At 48.2% G+C, this 21,839-nt stretch overlaps 1 protein-coding gene across 1 annotated transcript in view; it reads right to left on the bottom strand.

The window, feature by feature from the left end:
• Window positions 1-2,902: 2,902 nt before the first annotated feature.
• The window catches only part of LOC106566441 (syntenin-1), a 31,382-nt gene continuing 12,445 nt past the window's right edge, over window positions 2,903-21,839 (bottom strand). The window contains exons 3-9 of the mRNA XM_014134479.2: window positions 20,419-20,512; window positions 15,618-15,718; window positions 6,968-7,132; window positions 6,503-6,678; window positions 5,616-5,787; window positions 4,293-4,384; window positions 2,903-4,183 (exon numbers count right to left, since the gene is read on the bottom strand). Of these exons, the coding sequence (XP_013989954.2) occupies window positions 4,129-4,183; window positions 4,293-4,384; window positions 5,616-5,787; window positions 6,503-6,678; window positions 6,968-7,132; window positions 15,618-15,718; window positions 20,419-20,512 (855 nt within the window). The 3' untranslated portion in view covers window positions 2,903-4,128. The remainder of the gene's footprint in view (window positions 4,184-4,292; window positions 4,385-5,615; window positions 5,788-6,502; window positions 6,679-6,967; window positions 7,133-15,617; window positions 15,719-20,418; window positions 20,513-21,839) is intronic.

A 21,839-nucleotide genomic window follows, 5' to 3' on the forward strand; every position in this document is an offset into this window, starting at 1 on the left:
TGGCTGATGAATGAATGAACTGCTTGAAGGCTTCTTTACACACATTTCACTGTTGTCATGTCGCGTGCTTTTACAGCAGACATGAACAACTTCCACAGCCCTGTTGGGATTTGTAATAGGACTTGATATTCTGGGTTGCTATAATTTCTCCCCCGTCATGTGTCATCATCATTACCTATGAATGCCCCCCCTGTCATTTTGTGAGGCCTGCTGGGTAAGGCCTCTAAATGTTTCATTAAAAGCCATATTCCTTCCTGTGAGGGAACGTGTTTGAGAATATCTCTAGCAGAATCCCAATCATAAAAGTATAGTGTGAGTGATAATCATATTGATATGCATTTATAGACTGACTCAGCTGAAGTCTCCCCGACAGAACATGACGTGTAGGGCCAACCTCACTCAGGCTGGGAGTTATTGATTGATTGCGAGTTCCTGCCTGACTATGACTAGATGCGCAGGCGTTGCATTGCGTCAAGCAATGGTTGTGTGCCACATCATCAACTGTGCAGTCTTGGCATCAGATTGCTATATCATATGATGTGGTTAGCTGATGTTGTGTTATTAGACCTAGCCAGACGTAAGATCTGGCACGCGTCTGCAATGTAGTCAGGCGGGAACTCGATTATTTTATACATTTCTTGAGCAATTCACTGGTGTTTTTAAGGAAAAAATCCCCTCATAAATGTGTATTATGGTATTTGTTTCATTAGTCCACTGTTAATACAGTCCCAAAATGTTTTGCATGTCAGCAGTCAACTTTACAAGATATTGGACTTTCAAGAAGCAATGTATCAAAGTAATGTGCCATGTGACACATTGTTTCTTGAATTTCCAATATCTTGTAAACTTGACTGCTGACATGCAAAAACATTTTGGGACCGTATCAACAGTGGACAAATAAGATAAAAATATACATTTGAGCGGATTTTTTTCTCCCTTTAACAGTAAAACACCATCCCTGCACAAAGTAAGCTTAATTAACTGTATTGTTTGTGTCTGGGGTGTTCCGTAAATGAAAAGGCTTTTACATGTAATGCTTGTTAGAATCACAGTTTGCTAATTGCTTGTTATTGCCCAACAGCTTTGTATTTTTCTGGGTTTTGAAGCATCATGTGATTTCTGATGTTCTGGTGTTGCCAGCATAGCACTTTAACAAGCCCAGTTCTTTCCATGTCCACTGTTCCACCCGCTGATCTGAAGCATCATTTGATTTGGTAATGCACTGCTATGATGTTAGATCGTGTTATGTGTCCTGTGACTTTTTATTTGGGAATAATTCCCTGTCTCCAGTGTACCTGTTTTTTGTGTGAAAAGCTTTTAGCATCGACATAGACTATCAGGCTTTATTGGTGGCTCAAAATAACTACCCAAATCACATTTGGAGTCAATGGAGCTCGCATTAGTACATGTAGGGTCATCGCTATATATATAGCACTAAACACTGTCAAAATGTTTTAGGAAATTTTTTTTTTTTAAATGTTGTGACATTGATAAAGGGGTAGCCTACAGTCTTTTACATTGGAAACTAAAGAATATAGTCTTTTGACAGGTTTTCCTACTGCGTTACTGTATCCTACATCCATTTCACTCATCTTATTTCACAATATGATTGAAAGATATATTACCTCAGAAATTGTCTTTGTGTTTCATACATTCAACTCCAAGTAGACCTGGTGCACTTCAGCGTTGGTCTGAGACTGGCTGTGTCATTAGCATTGGAAGAGTGAGGCTATAGTCAGATCTGAGATTGTACTGTGTATCCCAGAGAAACACACACACTCTTTGGGGGAAATCATTTGAAGTTCTCCTTATGAGCTATGTGTATTGAATGTGCACTCTTATTTTTTGTTTTTCTTCTTTAATTGTCCGATTTATTTGTTCAATGTGTAATGGGATCTATACCCAAGATGGTCGAGTTCTATAATATCTGTACCTGAAGGGTACTTTCCCTCTTAAATGCCTTGTATGGAGATAAAACAGCAATCAATATTAATATTAATAGCTGTAGCTAGTTAGATCAATTATCTTTAAATGAAAATTAAATATTTTAATGGCAATAGTAGTGACATCACTGTTCTCCAGTACAGATCCATTTTCCCTCCCAGCATACTGAATAAAAACCAAATGACTATATTAAAACAACTGACAGTCATCTCCTTTTCTTTCTCTGTTCAGTTACACACCCAGTTCTTATTTCAAATAGCTGTGGAAAGGGAATGTAATCACGTTTTGTTGGGCTTCCTCCCACTGTTGTGATCTGTGGAGGAAGCCTATTAAATGATAACGTCACCTGTTGATAAAGTATGAAATTGGATGTGCAGAAATGTGGCCTCTGAGTCCAGCCCTGCTTTAGGGCAATACCAGCCATAGTGCTTAGCTAATCAAGACTATCTTTGTATATTTTATTTAATAATTTTGGATGAATTAATCCTTCCAGTTGGGAGACCCATGAAGTGGCGCACAATTGGCCCAGCGTCATCCGGGTTAGGGGTGGGTTTGGCCAGCTGGGATGTCCTTGTCGTCCATCGCGCTCTAGCAACTCCTTGTGGTGGGCCAGGTGCCAGCACGCTGACTTCTGTCGACCAGCTGTACGGTGTTTCCTCAGACACATTGGTGCAGCTGGCTTCCGGGTTAAGCTAGCAGTGTGTCAAGCAGCAGTGCGGCGGGATTGTGTTTCAGAAGACGCATGGCTCTCGACCTTCTTCCACCCCCAAGTCCGTATGGGAGTTGCAGCGATGGGACAAGACGATAACTACCAATTGGGAAGAACAATAATAGAATCCAAAGTGTCTAGCTACTTCTTCCTCCAGGCAGGAAATGGGTGTTCTAAACTAGGGTAGACATTTAGTTGAAATGTCAAAGGATATATCTTCTGTGAACAAAGGCGGAGGGGACACTGATATAGCAAAATTGAAATGTGAACAAAATGATTATTTATTTGTTTTACATTAATTATCTTGGGTTACGTTAAATGCAGAAGACATTTCAGTTGAATGCATTCAGTTGTACAACTGACTAGGTGTCCCCCTTCCCCTTTACATTCATATATAAACATTTAGATTCTAGCATTTACAGAATGATGGCTGTGTGTTGTTTATCAAAGATTACATAAAAATGCTATACAAAAACACGCTTCCAAACAAGAACAGCAATAAAGGAACAACATTCTAATATTAAAAACAAACTCACTGATCAGGGCCCAGATTCACAAAACCTTCTTAAGAAATGTCTTCTTAACTGCCATTTTTTTCCCTTAACTCTGGACTTATGAAGAGAGTTAAGCAAAGTTGCCATTCCTCAAAAAGGTTATTGGAAATGTTAAATGCTTTGTTTCAAGATTTTGCGTGAGAATTGTTTTGTGATTCTGAGCCCAGGCCACGTTTTCCGTCTTGCTGTGCACATCGATCAACAAGTATAGGAAATGATTGATTGAACCCTAGATACGTATATATATTAATAACTTCAGTTTCTTGATTACTTGTGCAAACAAATCCATTCCCAGTTAACTTCTACATACGTTGTAGTTAATTTTCACTCAACTTGGAACAATAAAAAAAAAAAAAACATTTTAATGATTACAGGAAGGACGACTTCTAACAGGAAAGTGCACTTAGTGGGTCCGCCCAGCGTAATGTCCCAGCTGCATAGGGGAACAGGTTTATGATCAACAACCATGGAGATCATTGGCTTTTACAGCATTTTGACACAAAAGGTGAAAGGTCACGAGCCAAATAACCATTTCCATGCTCTTTATGAGGAAGCTCTGGACTGATGATAGTGCGCATGGCTTTAAAACAAATGTGTACCCAATGCAATGCCACAAACATAATTATAAGAAAACAATACTGGACTACAAGAGTTATCATATCAAAAGATGAAACATGTAAAAATAGACATAAGGGATAGAAGTAGAAAAGGAACTACATCGAATAACAATATTTGAACCATCGAGAAAAAAAAGGTATATTTAGATTATGCTACGATGAAAGACGAAGGCGGTGACTGTGATACAAGAAGTTTTTCAGTACAGAGAGCGAGAGCGAGTTGACCCTATTGGCTGTTTGGGGGACCAATGGGAACTCTGGAGATTGTAGGCATCCTGCAGGAGACGTGGTCACGTTCCGGCCTTCACACCTCTGGCACAGAGTGGTCCATGGCTGACCGCAGCAGACCGCTGGACATTCTAAAAAGACAGAAAACACATTCTATTAATCCAAATGATAATAAGTATTCTACCAACTGTACCAACCTGAGACCTTATAATGCTATTCCTTAAACTCCTAACTGCTTACCTCTTGACCATGTGTTCGTAGATGAACTTGGGCATGATGGTGATGGTCATGGCTGTAGGAGAGCTGGTCAGGATGTCCTTGATCTGAGCATCCTGCACATCAACAAACAGTAATAACATATACGGAGTGGCCAGTTTATTAGGTACACCACTGTTCACAAATGGATCGCTTCTATAGACGGTGAGTCACGTGGCCGTGGCTTGCTATAAAAAGCAGGCAGACAGGCATCCAGTTACTGTTAGAATGGACAAAACTAGTGACCTAAGCAACTTTGAGCGTGATATGATCGTCGGCGCCAGTATCTCAGAAACGGCCGCTCTCCTGGGCTTTTCACGTACGACAGTGTCTAGGGCATGGGAATTCAACTCTGACCTTACAAGGTCCGGAGCCTGCTGATTTTCTGATAATTCATTGCACACACCTGGTGTCCCAGGTCTAAAATCAGTCCCTGTTTAGGGAAGGGAACAATGAAAAATATACAGTGGAACTGGCTTCGAGGTCCAGAGTTGACTTTGCGGGGTCTAGGTTTTACCGAGAATGGTGCGACAAACAAACAAAAAAAGTCAGCGGCAGTTCTGTGGGCGAAAACAGCTCGATAATGAGAGAGGTCGAAAGAAAATGGCAAGAATTGTGCAAGCTAACAGGCGGGCCACGAATCTCAGAACACACACAAACTCGTCGATCCTTGTCACAGGTGGGCTATTGCAGCATATATCCACACCGGGTTCTGCTCCTATATGCTAAAAACAAGAAGAAGAGGCTCCAGTGGGCATGACATCACCAACACTGGACAACTGAGGAGTGGAAAAACATTGCCTGATCCTACAAATCACAGTTCCTGTTGCGTCATGCTGAGTCAGGATTTGACCTAAGCAGCGTGCGTCCATGGACCCATCCTGCCTGGTGTCAACGCTACAGGCTGGTGGCGGTGGTGTAATGGTGTGGGGATTGTTTTCCTGTTACACGTCGATACCAATCGAGCAACGATTGAACGCCACAGTGTACCTGAACGTTGTTACTGACCAAACCCAATAAGAGTCTTTGGGATGAGATGGAATGTGCTGTTGGCAGCATGAATGTGCCACCGTCCAATCTGCAGCAACTGCATGATGCCATCACGTCAGCATGGACCAACATCCCTGTGGAACGTTTAAGACACCTTGAAGAATCCATGCTCTGAATAATTCAGGCTGTTCTGGAGTCAAAGCGGGGGTCCGACCCGGTAATAGACTTAATAAACTGGCCACCGAGTGTACATTCAACTTTGGACACTGATTCATCGTCAGGGAGAAGTCACCATCAACATTTGAAGTCAAAGCTCACCTTGAGGCCGATAACATTCTGTCCGTTGATCTCACAGATGTAGTGGGCCGTCAGCAGGCCGTTGCGAGCGGCTGAACCATCCTTGACCAGCGAGGTGATGTTGCCCGACTTGAAGATGAACCCAACGTGGCCTGAGCTGTCTTTGTGCATGGTGACAGTACGCTGGAACGGCCTGAAGTCAGAACACAAACACAAAGGCTCACGAGGTAGTAAATACTCAAGACGACCACTTAGTAGTACAGTCCAAATCCTCCATTGTTTTTCATCATGTCCTTTGGTCAGTATGATATTTTGAGAAAAGGCAAACAAATAACCTCTGATTAATAGCAAAACACTACAACATGTAGTGTGGTGATCTGACCAGCAGGAGGAGCCAGAGCTGTAGTGTTTGTCAGGTTCACAGAGCAACTAACAACATTTTTACACTCCACCTACTCTAACATTCCCTCTTAACGGCCGGACATATTGATGAACATCAACACCTCATGACATAATCCAAGGAACTACACCAAACTGATCAGACCGGATTACACTGTGGCCCTGCGTCGTTCGGGTTAGGGGAGGGTTTGGCCGGGGTAGCGGAGGGTTTGGCCGGGTTAGGGGAGGGGGTCCGTTAGGGAGGTTTGGCCGGTGGGGGTTAGGGGAGGGTTTGGCCGGGGAGGGTTTTGCCGGGGGGGAGGGTTTGTCCGGGGTAGGGTTTGGCCCGGGGTAGGGTTGCGGGTTTGGCCGGGGTAGGGTTTGGCCGGGTTAGGGGGAGGGTGTGGCCAGGGTAGGGCCGTCATTGTAAAATAAGAATTTGTTCTTAAACTGACTTGCCTAGTTAAATAAAAAGGTTAAATAAATAAAATTGTATCTGCATGAAATAACGGTGGTCGTCACCTCCTTACCTGTCCCGGACAATGAGCTCGATGCGGGTCTCCGCAGCAACCTTCAGGGCTTTGTGGGCCTTGTCCAGGCTCCAGCCAGCACAGTTCTGCCCGTTGATCTGGAGGACCTGGTCCCCGAAGCGCAGGCCCCCCAGGGCGGCCGGGGAGTTGGCCTGAACCAGCTGGATAAACACGCCCTGAGGAGACGGATAGATAACCGTAATCTGTAGTCTGATTTGAGGACAGATGGATAACCGTAATCTGTAGTCTGGTTTGAGGACAGATGGATAACCGTAATCTGTCGTCTGGTTTGAGGACAGATGGATAACCGTAATCTGTCGTCTGGTGTGAGGACAGATCGATAGCCGTAATCTGTCATCTGGTTTGAGGACAGATATATAGCCGTAATCTGTAGTCTGGTTTGAGGACAGATGGATAGCCTAATTTACCACCAGACTACAGATTAGGGATATGATAATGACTCACATTGTCGATGGCTCTTAGCCTCAGGCCGACCTTCCTATCCTGGTCCTTACAGAGGATGATCTCACGCAGGCCGGGACGGATCTCTGCCCTCTTGATGCCCAAGTCTGACCCCGTCACGGGACACACCATGCCACTGATGCCCATGCCAGAAGACACTGCCACCTGCTGTGGAGAGAAAGAGGTGACATTAAGATAAGAGAGGGCAGAGATTGGAAAATAGATGGTAGAGAAACGTTACCATCAATAAGCAGTTGGAGATGGAACGTTACCATCAATATGTGGGAGATTGACTGTACCATTTCCAGGTTAACCAGGAGAACTTTCACTTGCTAAACCCCCCACCCCCCAGATCTTATAGAAAATATACTTTTTTGACAAAGCATTTAGTTCTCACTCCTATGTTATAAGACAGACTCGGCACTGTAAATTTGCCAGATTCTAGATTTGTTCTTTTCTGTGTTGTAAAGTGAATAAGAGAAGTAAATGTCAGTGGACATGATACAAGGCAGTATGAGAGATCACCCAGACACTCCCACCAGCCTACACACTAAAGAGGAGCAGAGGCCTCCCAGACACTCCCACTAGTCTACACACTAAAGAGGAGCAGAGGCCTCCCAGACACTCCCACCAGCCTACACACTAAAGAGGAGCAGAGGCCTCCCAGACACTCCCACTAGCCTACACACTAAAGAGGAGCAGAGGCCTCCCAGACACTCCCACTAGTCTACACACTAAAGAGGAGCAGAGGCCTCCCAGACACTCCCACTAGTCTACACACTAAAGAGGAGCAGAGGCCTCCCAGACACTCCCACTAGTCTACACACTAAAGAGGAGCAGAGGCCTCCCAGACACTCCCACCAGCCTACACACTAAAGAGGAGCAGAGGCCTCCCAGACACTCCCACTAGTCTACACACTAAAGAGGAGCAGAGGCCTCCCAGACACTCCCACTAGTCTACACACTAAAGAGGAGCAGAGGCCTCCCAGACACTCCCACTAGTCTACACACTAAAGAGGAGCAGAGGCCTCCCAGACACTCCCACTAGTCTACACACTAAAGAGGAGCAGAGGCCTCCCAGACACTCCCACTAGTCTACACACTAAAGAGGAGCAGAGGCCTCCCAGACACTCCCACTAGTCTACACACTAAAGAGGAGCAGAGGCCTCCCAGACACTCCCACTAGTCTACACACTAAAGAGGAGCAGAGGCCTCCCAGACACTCCCACTAGTCTACACACTAAAGAGGAGCAGAGGCCTCCCAGACACTCCCACTAGCCTACACACTAAAGAGGAGCAGAGGCCTCCCAGACACTCCCACTAGCCTACACACTAAAGAGGAGCAGAGGCCTCCCAGACACTCCCACTAGCCTACACACTAAAGAGGAGCAGAGGCCTCCCAGACACTCCCACTAGTCTACACACTAAAGAGGAGCAGAGGCCTCCCAGACACTCCCACTAGTCTACACACTAAAGAGGAGCAGAGGCCTCCCAGACACTCCCACTAGTCTACACACTAAAGAGGAGCAGAGGCCTCCCAGACACTCCCACTAGTCTACACACTAAAGAGGAGCAGAGGCCTCCCAGACACTCCCACTAGTCTACACACTAAAGAGGAGCAGAGGCCTCCCAGACACTCCCACTAGTCTACACACTAAAGAGGAGCAGAGGCCTCCCAGACACTCCCACTAGTCTACACACTAAAGAGGAGCAGAGGCCTCCCAGACACTCCCACTAGTCTACACACTAAAGAGGAGCAGAGGCCTCCCAGACACTCCCACTAGTCTACACACTAAAGAGGAGCAGAGGCCTCCCAGACACTCCCACTAGTCTACACACTAAAGAGGAGCAGAGGCCTCCCAGACACTCCCACTAGCCTACACACTAAAGAGGAGCAGAGGCCTCCCAGACACTCCCACTAGTCTACACACTAAAGAGGAGCAGAGGCCTCCCAGACACTCCCACTAGCCTACACACTAAAGAGGAGCAGAGGCCTCCCAGACACTCCCACTAGTCTACACACTAAAGAGGAGCAGAGGCCTCCCAGACACTCCCACTAGCCTACACACTAAAGAGGAGCAGAGGCCTCCCAGACACTCCCACCAGCCTACACACTAAAGAGGAGCAGAGGCCTCCCAGACACTCCCACTAGCCTACACACTAAAGAGGAGCAGAGGCCTCCCAGACACTCCCACTAGCCTACACACTAAAGAGGAGCAGAGGCCTCCCAGACACTCCCACTAGTCTACACACTAAAGAGGAGCAGAGGCCTCCCAGACACTCCCACTAGTCTACACACTAAAGAGGAGCAGAGGCCTCCCAGACACTCCCACTAGCCTACACACTAAAGAGGAGCAGAGATCACCCAGACACTCCCACTAGTCTACACACTAAAGAGGAGCAGAGGCCTCCCAGACACTCCCACTAGTCTACACACTAAAGAGGAGCAGAGGCCTCCCAGACACTCCCACTAGCCTACACACTAAAGAGGAGCAGAGGCCTCCCAGACACTCCCACTAGTCTACACACTAAAGAGGAGCAGAGGCCTCCCAGACACTCCCACTAGTCTACACACTAAAGAGGAGCAGAGGCCTCCCAGACACTCCCACTAGTCTACACACTAAAGAGGAGCAGAGGCCTCCCAGACACTCCCACTAGTCTACACACTAAAGAGGAGCAGAGGCCTCCCAGACACTCCCACTAGTCTACACACTAAAGAGGAGCAGAGGCCTCCCAGACACTCCCACTAGTCTACACACTAAAGAGGAGCAGAGGCCTCCCAGACACTCCCACTAGTCTACACACTAAAGAGGAGCAGAGGCCTCCCAGACACTCCCACTAGTCTACACACTAAAGAGGAGCAGAGGCCTCCCAGACACTCCCACTAGTCTACACACTAAAGAGGAGCAGAGGCCTCCCAGACACTCCCACTAGTCTACACACTAAAGAGGAGCAGAGGCCTCCCAGACACTCCCACTAGCCTACACACTAAAGAGGAGCAGAGGCCTCCCAGACACTCCCACTAGTCTACACACTAAAGAGGAGCAGAGGCCTCCCAGACACTCCCACTAGCCTACACACTAAAGAGGAGCAGAGGCCTCCCAGACACTCCCACTAGTCTACACACTAAAGAGGAGCAGAGGCCTCCCAGACACTCCCACTAGCCTACACACTAAAGAGGAGCAGAGGCCTCCCAGACACTCCCACCAGCCTACACACTAAAGAGGAGCAGAGGCCTCCCAGACACTCCCACTAGCCTACACACTAAAGAGGAGCAGAGGCCTCCCAGACACTCCCACTAGTCTACACACTAAAGAGGAGCAGAGGCCTCCCAGACACTCCCACTAGTCTACACACTAAAGAGGAGCAGAGGCCTCCCAGACACTCCCACTAGTCTACACACTAAAGAGGAGCAGAGGCCTCCCAGACACTCCCACCAGCCTACACACTAAAGAGGAGCAGAGGCCTCCCAGACACTCCCACCAGCCTACACACTAAAGAGGAGCAGAGGCCTCCCAGACACTCCCACTAGTCTACACACTAAAGAGGAGCAGAGGCCTCCCAGACACTCCCACTAGTCTACACACTAAAGAGGAGCAGAGGCCTCCCAGACACTCCCACTAGTCTACACACTAAAGAGGAGCAGAGGCCTCCCAGACACTCCCACCAGTCTACACACTAAAGAGGAGCAGAGGCCTCCCAGACACTCCCACTAGTCTACACACTAAAGAGGAGCAGAGGCCTCCCAGACACTCCCACTAGCCTACACACTAAAGAGGAGCAGAGGCCTCCCAGACACTCCCACTAGCCTACACACTAAAGAGGAGCAGAGGCCTCCCAGACACTCCCACCAGCCTACACACTAAAGAGGAGCAGAGGCCTCCCAGACACTCCCACCAGCCTACACACTAAAGAGGAGCAGAGGCCTCCCAGACACTCCCACTAGTCTACACACTAAAGAGGAGCAGAGGCCTCCCAGACACTCCCACTAGCCTACACACTAAAGAGGAGCAGAGGCCTCCCAGACACTCCCACTAGTCTACACACTAAAGAGGAGCAGAGGCCTCCCAGACACTCCCACTAGTCTACACACTAAAGAGGAGCAGAGGCCTCCCAGACACTCCCACTAGTCTACACACTAAAGAGGAGCAGAGGCCTCCCAGACACTCCCACTAGTCTACACACTAAAGAGGAGCAGAGGCCTCCCAGACACTCCCACTAGTCTACACACTAAAGAGGAGCAGAGGCCTCCCAGACACTCCCACTAGTCTACACACTAAAGAGGAGCAGAGGCCTCCCAGACACTCCCACTAGCCTACACACTAAAGAGGAGCAGAGGCCTCCCAGACACTCCCACTAGCCTACACACTAAAGAGGAGCAGAGGCCTCCCAGACACTCCCACTAGTCTACACACTAAAGAGGAGCAGAGGCCTCCCAGACACTCCCACTAGTCTACACACTAAAGAGGAGCAGAGGCCTCCCAGACACTCCCACTAGCCTACACACTAAAGAGGAGCAGAGGCCTCCCAGACACTCCCACCAGCCTACACACTAAAGAGGAGCAGAGGCCTCCCAGACACTCCCACTAGCCTACACACTAAAGAGGAGCAGAGGCCTCCCAGACACTCCCACTAGTCTACACACTAAAGAGGAGCAGAGGCCTCCCAGACACTCCCACTAGTCTACACACTAAAGAGGAGCAGAGGCCTCCCAGACACTCCCACTAGTCTACACACTAAAGAGGAGCAGAGGCCTCCCAGACACTCCCACTAGTCTACACACTAAAGAGGAGCAGAGGCCTCCCAGACACTCCCACTAGTCTACACACTAAAGAGGAGCAGAGGCCTCCCAGACACTCCCACTAGTCTACACACTAAAGAGGAGCAGAGGCCTCCCAGACACTCCCACTAGTCTACACACTAAAGAGGAGCAGAGGCCTCCCAGACACTCCCACTAGTCTACACACTAAAGAGGAGCAGAGGCCTCCCAGACACTCCCACTAGTCTACACACTAAAGAGGAGCAGAGGCCTCCCAGACACTCCCACTAGTCTACACACTAAAGAGGAGCAGAGGCCTCCCAGACACTCCCACCAGCCTACACACTAAAGAGGAGCAGAGGCCTCCCAGACACTCCCACCAGCCTACACACTAAAGAGGAGCAGAGGCCTCCCAGACACTCCCACTAGTCTACACACTAAAGAGGAGCAGAGGCCTCCCAGACACTCCCACTAGTCTACACACTAAAGAGGAGCAGAGGCCTCCCAGACACTCCCACTAGTCTACACACTAAAGAGGAGCAGAGGCCTCCCAGACACTCCCACTAGTCTACACACTAAAGAGGAGCAGAGGCCTCCCAGACACTCCCACTAGTCTACACACTAAAGAGGAGCAGAGGCCTCCCAGACACTCCCACTAGCCTACACACTAAAGAGGAGCAGAGGCCTCCCAGACACTCCCACTAGCCTACACACTAAAGAGGAGCAGAGGCCTCCCAGACACTCCCACTAGCCTACACACTAAAGAGGAGCAGAGGCCTCCCAGACACTCCCACTAGCCTACACACTAAAGAGGAGCAGAGGCCTCCCAGACACTCCCACTAGCCTACACACTAAAGAGGAGCAGAGGCCTCCCAGACACTCCCACTAGTCTACACACTAAAGAGGAGCAGAGGCCTCCCAGACACTCCCACTAGTCTACACACTAAAGAGGAGCAGAGGCCTCCCAGACACTCCCACTAGCCTACACACTAAAGAGGAGCAGAGGCCTCCCAGACACTCCCACTAGTCTACACACTAAAGAGGAGCAGAGGCCTCCCAGACACTCCCACTAGTCTACACACTAAAGAGGAGCAGAGGCCTCCCAGACACTCCCACTAGTCTACACACTAAAGAGGAGCAGAGGCCTCCCAGACACTCCCACTAGTCTACACACTAAAGAGGAGCAGAGGCCTCCCAGACACTCCCACTAGTCTACACACTAAAGAGGAGCAGAGGCCTCCCAGACACTCCCACCAGCCTACACACTAAAGAGGAGCAGAGGCCTCCCAGACACTCCCACCAGCCTACACACTAAAGAGGAGCAGAGGCCTCCCAGACACTCCCACTAGTCTACACACTAAAGAGGAGCAGAGGCCTCCCAGACACTCCCACTAGTCTACACACTAAAGAGGAGCAGAGGCCTCCCAGACACTCCCACTAGTCTACACACTAAAGAGGAGCAGAGGCCTCCCAGACACTCCCACTAGTCTACACACTAAAGAGGAGCAGAGGCCTCCCAGACACTCCCACTAGTCTACACACTAAAGAGGAGCAGAGGCCTCCCAGACACTCCCACTAGTCTACACACTAAAGAGGAGCAGAGGCCTCCCAGACACTCCCACTAGCCTACACACTAAAGAGGAGCAGAGGCCTCCCAGACACTCCCACTAGCCTACACACTAAAGAGGAGCAGAGGCCTCCCAGACACTCCCACTAGCCTACACACTAAAGAGGAGCAGAGGCCTCCCAGACACTCCCACTAGCCTACACACTAAAGAGGAGCAGAGGCCTCCCAGACACTCCCACTAGTCTACACACTAAAGAGGAGCAGAGGCCTCCCAGACACTCCCACTAGTCTACACACTAAAGAGGAGCAGAGGCCTCCCAGACACTCCCACCAGCCTACACACTAAAGAGGAGCAGAGGCCTCCCAGACACTCCCACTAGTCTACACACTAAAGAGGAGCAGAGGCCTCCCAGACACTCCCACTAGCCTACACACTAAAGAGGAGCAGAGGCCTCCCAGACACTCCCACTAGTCTACACACTAAAGAGGAGCAGAGGCCTCCCAGACACTCCCACTAGCCTACACACTAAAGAGGAGCAGAGGCCTCCCAGACACTCCCACTAGTCTACACACTAAAGAGGAGCAGAGGCCTCCCAGACACTCCATGCTGTTGGGGAGTCAGTCAGTGCTGCTCTGGGAACACAGTGCTACACTACACTGTACTCTGGTTTCTTTTTTTAAACCCTTTTTCGTGGTATCCAATTGGTAGTTACAGTCTTGTCTCATCGCTGCAACTCCCGAACAGACTCGGGAGAGGTGAAGGCTGAGAGCCATGCGTCCTCCGAAACACAACCCAACCAAGCCACACTGCTTCTTGACACAATGCCCGATTAACCCGGAAGCCAGCCGCACCAATGTGTCGGAGGAAACACCGTGCGACCGTGTCAACGTGCACGATGCTCGCCACAGGAGTCACTAGTGCCCAATGGGACAAGGACATCCCTGCCGGCCAAACCCTCCCCTAACCCGGACGACACTGGGCCAATTGTGCTCCGCCCCATGGGTCTCCAGGTCGCGGCCGGCTGCGAAAGAGCCTGGACTCAAACCCAGAATCTCTAGTGGCACAGCTAGCACTGTGATGCAGTACCTCAGACCACGGCACCACTCGGGAGGCCTGTACTCTGGTTTCTAAAGAGCCTGCTAGGAATCCGTAGGACCGGGACGACACCAGTATCGCAATACGAGTTAGTATCGTGGCAAGGAAACAAAACACGAAGCGGATTTAACTTCTTTAAGAACACATCCCTAATGTTGGAAACAAACATTATTATGATGTCATCCAGAGTCACCTGCATTTATTTCCCAGGCTATAGCACACAATATTTTACATACAGAAGGTTTTTAAAGGACCAAAGAGTTTGGTTAGCTTTGTGTTCTCATTTTTGCCATGGATTTTTTTTGTTGCAATACTGATACTGGTATGGTCCCGACGGTATGAGTCCACTACTGAGAGCTCATCCAAAACCACTGCCCCCCCCAAAAAAAACCTAGGCTACATGCCTTCCCTGTGGCTCAGTTGGTAGAGCATGGTGTTTGCAACGCCAGCATGGTGTGTGCAACGCCAGGGTTGTGGGTTCGATTCCCACGGGTGGCCAGTACAAAAAAAATGCATGAAATGAAATGTATGCATTCACTACTGTAAGTCGCTCTGGATAAGAGTGTCTGCTAAATGACTAAAATGTTTTTTTTTAAAATTTAAAAAATGTACAACTCTGACGAACAAAATCAAGCTCAAGTATCTCTTGTTGAACCCTGTGGTTTGAATGTAATCTCTCTTGTTGAACCCTGTGGTTTGAATGTAATCTCTCTTGTTGAACCCTGTGGTTTGAATGTAATCTCTCTTGTTGAACCCTGTGGTTTGAATGTAATCTCTCTTGTTGAACCCTGTGGTTTGAATGTAATCTCTCTTGTTGAACCCTGTGGTTTGAATGTATATTTGCTAACTACAGTCTGAGTCACAGTGTATACACTTCAGAATGTTTCTGTGAATGCAACCTATTCTGTGAAGCAGAGGGAACTTTATCCAAGGCCGTGCTGTCTTCTCCAGAGACCTACAGGATGTGTTGTGTACTGGTGTTAGCTGGCCCGATGGCACTGGGGTCTGCTCTGCTGACGTCTGAGCATCACACAGAGGAAATATCACTCAGTAAAAATAGACCTTACATAATATGACATTCGGGCATCTTATCCCTCACTCAGCCAATGAGGAGGAAATACCGCTGAAATGAGGTCACAACTGACATCCTTCATTACAGACACATAGGGACACCATCTGACATACATCAGCAACAAGAAGTAGGCATAAATCCTCCACACGCACAACTTACATTGTCTGCCGTGGGCACCAAGGCCATGTTCCTCTGCACCTCATCACTGTCGAGGCTCAGGCCCATGTACTCTCCCAGCTCCTCCAGGTTCGGGTACAGGGCTAGACGAGAACAACACACAGTTAATATATCAACAAAACAATCACATGTTATTGGTCACATGCACCTAGTACAAAACAGGTGTAGACCTTACAGTGAAATGCTTACTTCCAAACCCTTAACCAACAATGCCGTTTTAAGAAGAAAAAAAAAGTGTTAAGAAAGTATTTACTAAAATTAACTGAAGTTAAATAATGAAGGAGCAACAATAAAATAACAGTAGTGAGGCTTTATACAGAGGGTACCGGTACAGAGTCAATATGCGGGGGCACCGGTTAGTCGAGGTAATATGTACATGTAGGTAGAGTTAAAGTGACTATGCATGGGTAATAAACAGAGAGTAGCAGCAGCGTAAAAATGGGGGTGGGGGGTGGGGGACAATGCAAATAGTCCAGGTAGCCATTTGATTAGCTGTTTAGGAGTCTTATGGCTTGGGGATAGAAGCTGTTAAGAAGCTTTTTGGACCAGTACCGCTTGCCGTGTGGTAGCAGAGAGAACGGTCTATGACTAGGGTGGCTGGAGTCTGTACATTTTTTTGGGGCCTTCCTCTGACACCGCCTGGTATAGAGATCCTGGATGGCAGGAAGCTTGGCCCCAGTGATGTACTAGGCCGTATGCACTACCCTCTGTAGCGCCTTGCGGTCGGAGGCCGAGCAGTTGCCAAACTAGGCAGTGATGCAACCAGTCAGGATGCTCTCGATGGTGCAGCAGTATAACTTTTTGAGGATCTGAGGACCCATGCCAAACCTTCAGTCTCATGAAGGGGAATAAGCGTTGTTGTGCCCTCTTCACGATTGTCATGGTGTGTTTGGACCATGATAGTTTGTTGGATACCAAGGAACTTGAAGCTCTCAATCTGCTCCACTACAGCCCCTTAATGATGGTGTTGGAGTCGTGAGTACAGGAAGGGACTGAGCATGCACCCCTGATGGGGCCCCCATGTTGAAGAACAGCGTGGCAGATGTGTTATTACCTACTCTTACCACCTGGGGGTGGCCCGTCAGGAAGTCCAGGATCCAGTTGCAAAGGGAGGTGTTTAGTCCCTGGGTCCTTAGATCATCACTAAGCTAAGGACCCTGTAGTTCATGGTCCTCTGTAGCTCAGTTGGTAGAACATGGTCCTCTGTAGCTCAGTTGGTAGAACATGGTCCTCTGTAGCTCAGTTGGTAGAACATGGTCCTCTGTAGCTCAGTTGGTAGAACATGATCCTCTGTAGCTCAGTTGGTAGAACATGGTCCTCTGTAGCTCAGTTGGTAGAACATGGTCCTCTGTAGTTCAGTTGGTAGAACATGGTCCTCTGTAGTTCAGTTACTCAGTTCTTTGTTGAAGCACCTTTGGCAGCGAATACAGCCTTGAGTCTTCTTGGATATGACACTACAAGCTTGGCACACCTGTATTTGGGGAGTTTCTCACATTTTTCTCTGCAGATCCTCTCAAGCTCTGTCAGGTTGGATGGGGAGATTTGCTGCACAGCTATTTTCAGGTCTCTCCAGAGATGTTCGGTCGGGTTCAAGTCCGGGCTCTGGCCGGAACACTCAAGGACAATCAGAGACTTGTCCCGAAGCCACTCCTCCGTTGTCTTGGCTGTGTGCTTAGGGTCGTTGTCCTTTTGGAAGGTGAACCTTCACCCCAGTCTGAAGTCCTGAGCGCTCTGGAGCAGGGTTTTATCAAGGATCTCTCTGTACTTTGCTCTGTTCATCTTTCCCTGGATCCTGACTAGTCTCCCAGACCCTGGCACTGAAAAACATCCCCACAGCATGATGCTGCCACCACCATGCTTCACTGTAGGGATGGTGCCAGGTTTCCTCCAGACGTGACGCTTGGCATTCAGGCCAAAGAGTTCAATCTTGGTTTCATCAGACCAGAAAATCTTGTTTCTCATGGTCACAGAGTCCTTTAGGTGCCTTTTGGAAAACACCAAGCAGACTGTCATGTGCCTTTTACTGAGGAGTAGCTTCCGTCTGGCCACTCTACCATAAAGGCCTGATTGGTGGAGTGCTGCAGAGATGGTTGTCCTTCTAGAAGGTTCTCCCATCTCCACAGAGGAACTCTGGAGCTCTTTCAGAGTGACCATTGGGTTCTTCGTCACCTCCCTGACCAAGGCCCTTCTCCCCCAATTGCTCAGTTTGGCCGGGCGGCCAGCTCTAGGGGGAGTCTTGGTGGTTACAAAATTCTTCCTTTTAAGAATGATTGCGGCCACTGTGTCCTTGGGGACCTTGAATGCTGCAGGCATTTTTTGTTGTTCTTCCTGTCTCGGAGGTCTACAGACAACTCCTTCGACCTCATGGCTTGGTTTTTGCTCCGACATGCAACCTTTCCAAATCATGTCCAATCAATTGAATTTACCACAGGTTTTTTTTACAAATCAAAAACAGAATATTAAAAAAGAAGAAATAAGACAGACTATTACATTTGTAAGTCATGTAATTATGAACTGAAATATATTTTATGTGAATGTTGAATTGTATTTATGATCGTAAAATGTGAAAAACAAATATTTTTTTAGGAATAAAGTTTGGGTGGAAAGTTAAAAAGGACACATGTATACCAAGGCATGTGGGAGATCGACACGATAAGCCAGACAGTCACACAGCACCCCCACAATAAACAGAAAAGGGCATAGGCTATAGGAATACACATGAGTGACACAGAGAACATCCACCCACACAGTCCACAGATGCTGTACGGGAGAAGAATTTGCTGATAGTGATTCAACTAACCACCGCCTACAGGCATCCGATCTCTTCCTATTGGACAGGAAAAATATATATAAAGACCACGCACTGCTCAGTCTACACATTGGTTTGGTTAACACACATACTCATTTAATCATTTAACTGTTGGCCTCTCTTCTCACACACAAACTACCACTCAACTAATACAGGATATAAACTGACCTTGGCCTGGTGTAATCTGCAATACCATTACCTCTCAGAGTTGCAGTGCTCTGCCAACCCCAGGGACTAAATTATGTCTCAGTGTTAAGTTTTACTCTTTCACTGTCACCTGACCTCTACGGATCACCGGGGCTGAGCCTGACGACAACACTGGCCTCCACGGATCACCGGGGCTGAGCCTGACGACAACACTGGCCTCCACGGATCACCGGGGCTGAGCCTGACGACAACACTGGCCTCCACGGATCACCGGGGCTGAGCCTGACGACAACACTGGCCTCCACGGATCACCGGGGCTGAGCCTGACGACAACACTGGCCTCTACGGATCACCGGGGCTGAGCCTGACGACAACACTGGCCTCCACGGATCACCGGGGCTGAGCCTGACGACAACACTGGCCTCCACGGATCACCGGGGCTGAGCCTGACGACAACACTGGCCTCCACGGATCCCTTTAAGAGTGCGCTCCTAATCTCAACTCGTTACCTGTATAAAAGACACCTGGGAGCCAGAAATCTTTCTGATTGAGAGGGGGTCAAATACTTATTTCCCTCATTAAAATGCTAATCATTTTATAACATTTTTGACATGCGTTTTTCTGGATTTTTTTGTTGTTATTCTGTCTCTCACTGTTCAAATAAACCTACCATTAAAATTAGAGACTGATCATTTCTTTGTAAGTGGGCAAACGTACAAAATCAGCAGGGGATCAAATACTTTTTTCCCCCCACTGTAAGACATGATTGGAGGAAATGAGGAAGCGGGCGGCAGTGAGAGCTGTGGTTGGGCTGAGGTCCAGTGGTGATGTCATGCAGGGCCATTTCCTTCACCACCTTTCCTGTCTGTCCCCTTCAGGCCTGAGGAAGAAAACTCCCCTCCCCAGCGCTGCCACCAGGCCAGCCGTCTCCATGTCAACCATAAGCTAGCTCCACTGGGAGAAAACCAAAGCCCAGAGGACATCCCATACTGAGAAAGAGAGAATGAGAGTGAAAGAGGGGAACAAGTGAAAAAGAGCAGAAAACCACATTTTTTCCCCCTCCCTGTGGGCCCCTGTCCACCTTCCTTTCATCTTGTACTCCTCCCTCCCTCTCCCTATTGGAATCCCTGCATTGAGAGACTGCTCACTGTGGTCTCTCTGCCCATTTCACCCTCACTCAATGAAAGACACTGAGGCTAAGAGGAGACTGATCCACAGAGTAGGAGCTGAGCTAAAGAACATTCAATAAGACCCCATACCCCCAACTGCCTCTAATCCTCAGCATGTCTTTATCGCCTCTCAACACCACACTACAGAGACGAAAGGCCTTTCACCACTAACAACAGCCTGATTCAGAGAAGAGCCCCAAACAGACAAAGATGGAGAGGGAAACCAAGAGATGAAAGGGAGAGTAGGAAGAAAGTGAGAGACCAGGGCCTGTATTCAAAAAGTGTCTCAGAGTATAAGTGCTGCTCTAGGATCAGTGTTTCCTTTCAGATCATAATGAATAAGATTACATGGACAAGGAAGGACCTGATCCTAGAGCAGCAATCCTACTCTGAGAAGTTTTGTAAATAGGAACACCCTGGTCTGGAGGAGGGCAACCAACAGGTAAACTACAGAATATGGTCTGTGATACATAGAGTATCTCTGCGTGCAGTTTGAAGGCAGTTGCTCAGTAACTTTAGTGCAATGACGAAGACATAACAATGGTATCCACATGTTCATACGACACTGTGGAAGTAGATGAAGAGAAAGACACACAGCCAAAATCCCGAGGTATCCCTTTAACATGTGGTACAGGCCTCACAGAGCCAGTGGACTCACCTGATGATGGCATCCCCAGCCCAGCAGCCTGTGGCTGGTAGGTCCCCTCAGCGATGGCTGGGGTAGCACTGGTATGGGCAAATTGGGTCTGAGCCTAAGAGAAAGACAGTAAAGACGTTTATTAAGTCACCACACTGAAACTAAATATATATTTATTTATTTTCACCTTTATTTAACCAGGTAGGCCAGTTGAGAAAAAGTTCTCATTTACAACTGTGACCTGGCCAAGATAAAGCAAAGCAGTGCGACACAAACAACAACACAGAGTTACACGTGGAATAAACAAAGGTGCAGACGATAACACAATTGAAAAATCTATGTACAAGGTGTAGTAAGATTAGAAAGGTAAGGGGGATGAGGTAGTTGGGTGGGCTATTTACAGATGGGCTGTGTACAGGTGCAGTGAACGGTAAGCTGCTCTGACAGCTGATACTTATAGTTCGTGAGGGAGATAAGTCTTCAGCTTCAGCAATTTTTACAATTCGTTCCAGTCAATGGCAGCAGAGAACTGGAAGGAAAGGCGGCCAAAAGGGGTGTTGGCTTTGGGGATGACCAGTGAAATATACCTGCTGGAGCGCATGCCAAGGGTGGGTGTTGCTATGGTGACCAGTGAGCTGAGATAAGGCAGGGCTTTGCCTAGCAAAGACTTATAGATGACCTGGAGCCAGTGGGTTTGGCAACGAATATGTAGCGAGGGCCATCCAACGAGAGCATACAGGTCGCAGTGGTGGGTAGTATATGGGGCTTTAGTGACAAAACAGATGGCACTGTGATAGATTGAATCCAATTTGCTGAGTAGAGTGTTGGAGGCAATTTTTTAAATGACATCGCCGAAGTCAAGGATCGGTAGGATAGTCAGTTTTAGAAGAATATGTTTGGCATCATGAGTGAAGGAGGCTTTGTTGCAAAATAGGAAGACGATTCTAGATTTAATTTTGGATTGGAGATACTTAATGTGAGTCTGGAAGGAGAGTTAACAGTCTCAACTATGTGGACAACTACAAATACCAAAGTCAGAACCGTCCAGAGTAGTGATGCTAGCTGGGCGGGAGGGTGCGGGCAGCAATTGGTTGAAGAGCATGCATTTAGTTTTACTAGCATTTAAGAGCAGTTGGAGGCCACGGAAGGAGTGTTGTATGGCATTGAAACTCGTTTGGAGGTTTGTTAACACAGTGTCTAAAGAAGGGCCAGATGTATACAGAATGGTGTCGTCTGCGTAGAGGTGGATCAGAGAATCACCAGCAGCAAGAGCGACATCATTGATATATACAGAGAAAGGAGTCGGTCTGAGAATTGAACCCTGTGGTACCCCCATAGAGACTGCCAGAGGTCCGGACAACAGGCCCTCCGATTTGACACACTGAACTCTGTCTGAGAAGTAGTTGGTGAACCAGGCGAGGCAGTCATTTGAGAAACCAAGG

Source organism: Salmo salar, chromosome ssa13 (genome assembly GCF_905237065.1).
Source record: "Salmo salar chromosome ssa13, Ssal_v3.1, whole genome shotgun sequence".
Classification (NCBI taxonomy): domain Eukaryota; kingdom Metazoa; phylum Chordata; class Actinopteri; order Salmoniformes; family Salmonidae; genus Salmo; species Salmo salar.